At 33.9% G+C, this 1683-nt stretch overlaps 1 protein-coding gene across 1 annotated transcript; it reads left to right on the top strand.

The window, feature by feature from the left end:
• The first annotated feature begins 239 nt into the window (after nt 1-239).
• On the top strand, nt 240-851 carry LOC139497552 (uncharacterized). Its single transcript, XM_071285780.1, has one exon. It carries the CDS (start codon nt 240-242, stop codon nt 849-851), a length of 612 nt encoding a protein of 203 aa, XP_071141881.1.
• The last annotated feature ends 832 nt before the right edge of the window (nt 852-1683 follow it).

The raw sequence follows: 1683 nt of genomic DNA on the forward strand, positions 1-1683 counted from the left end.
TTGGAATTGATAAGTCTACAAACGTTACCATTTACTTTCGGATTGCTGGAGGAAGCGTAACCTATAACAACATACTTTATAGAAATAACGATACTCTAAATATACATTTGACTCAATTTGACACATTCTATTTGTCGAGTCATTATGATTTTAGTGGGACTTTAGTAGCTGCGTCTAAACCGGTTGCTGTGATGTCTGGTGTCCGCACCAGCTACCTACGGAACGGATGGGGGAATCACATGGAGGAGATGATCTTACCAAATGAACATTTAGGACGTGATTTCATCGTTCCTAAGTTGTATAATTCACAGTGTAATTTTCGAATATTTGCCCCAGAACATTCCCGAGTACGTATTAACAACAATAGTATAATCCAATATACCGACATCCAACGTGGAATATTTCAGGAATTTGAAAATTATGACATATATACTGTGCAATCATCTGCTCCAGTTCAGGTGCAACTTTACTGTAACGGTGTATCTTCTACTGGTGATGCTTTCATGGTTACACTTCCTAGTGTTCAACATTTTAAAAGCAGTTACAAGTTTCCAGTCGTTAATGACTTTCTATACAGTCATCCACCGGAACACTTTTACATTACAGTTATAGTACAATCGAACGCTAGAATGGGATTACGTTTAGATGACAAAGATATTGTGAAATATGAAATGATAACAAATATTACACTTGCATCTACACTGTACTCTGTCATTACTGTTGAACAAAGTGTCGGTCTACACGAAATTAGGCAACACAATGATATACCGTTTGGACTTATCGTATATGGGCGTGATAGCAATTCCGGTTATGGTTTTCCTGCTGGATTTGCGACTAATATTAATCCGTGAAGATACATAAATTATGGATAATGTGTTATGAAATTTCACTAAACTTTACTCGATTGTTTATTTGCAACAATTCGCCGTTTCAGAATCTAATGCATCCTAGGTAATATTTTCAAAAGTGTACACCAAAACGTCCTGATTGGTTAAAAATGTCATACACAATGGAAATTTAACCAATGACGTGACTTTAATTTCATTTTGGGGTACGAACAATGAAATTACCAATGATGCTTTAGATTCTGAAACGGCCAATTTATATACTTCTATAAATAGAAATAGTGAAACAAATAAAATTGTTCACAACGTGTTGTTTTATCTAGATAATTATTATATATACAAACAAAGGCAAACAAGAAAAGGTGAACAATTAGATATTTTAAACAATTATGTTTCAAAATAAATACTATAATGATGGATTAATGATAAGTTAACATTTAAGACGAGGTACTTTCAAATTTTTAAAGTATTAAACGTAGTACTTTATACACAAAGGCAACTTAAGGTCTAGTTTTTGCTATCTATTCTAAAAAACTGGGATTTATACTATGTGTTTTGTTATGTGATATTTTGTTCACCATAGGTATAGGGAATAATTTATATATCACAAAACATGCCTACCCCGCTGCAGTTGTTAATCTGTCCAAAGTCAGAAACCTCTAGCCCTTGTAAGAATTTTATATTTTTGTGGAGTCCATTTGGCTGAACAAGTATTCCTTATTTCTATACAGCTGAAGCCACGTTGTGATGAAGACCTATTTGTGGCCTGTTGATGTTTTCTGCTATCTAGTCTGATTGGTGTTACTTTGAAAAGTACCTTGACTGTTTTCCATTGGTT

Source organism: Mytilus edulis, chromosome 12 (genome assembly GCF_963676685.1).
Source record: "Mytilus edulis chromosome 12, xbMytEdul2.2, whole genome shotgun sequence".
Classification (NCBI taxonomy): domain Eukaryota; kingdom Metazoa; phylum Mollusca; class Bivalvia; order Mytilida; family Mytilidae; genus Mytilus; species Mytilus edulis.

Bases quoted from the DNA above. Each gene is read 5' to 3' on its own strand.
- LOC139497552 (XM_071285780.1), top strand. From the start codon at position 240: ATGGAGGAGATGATCTTACCAAATGAACATTTAGGACGTGATTTCATC.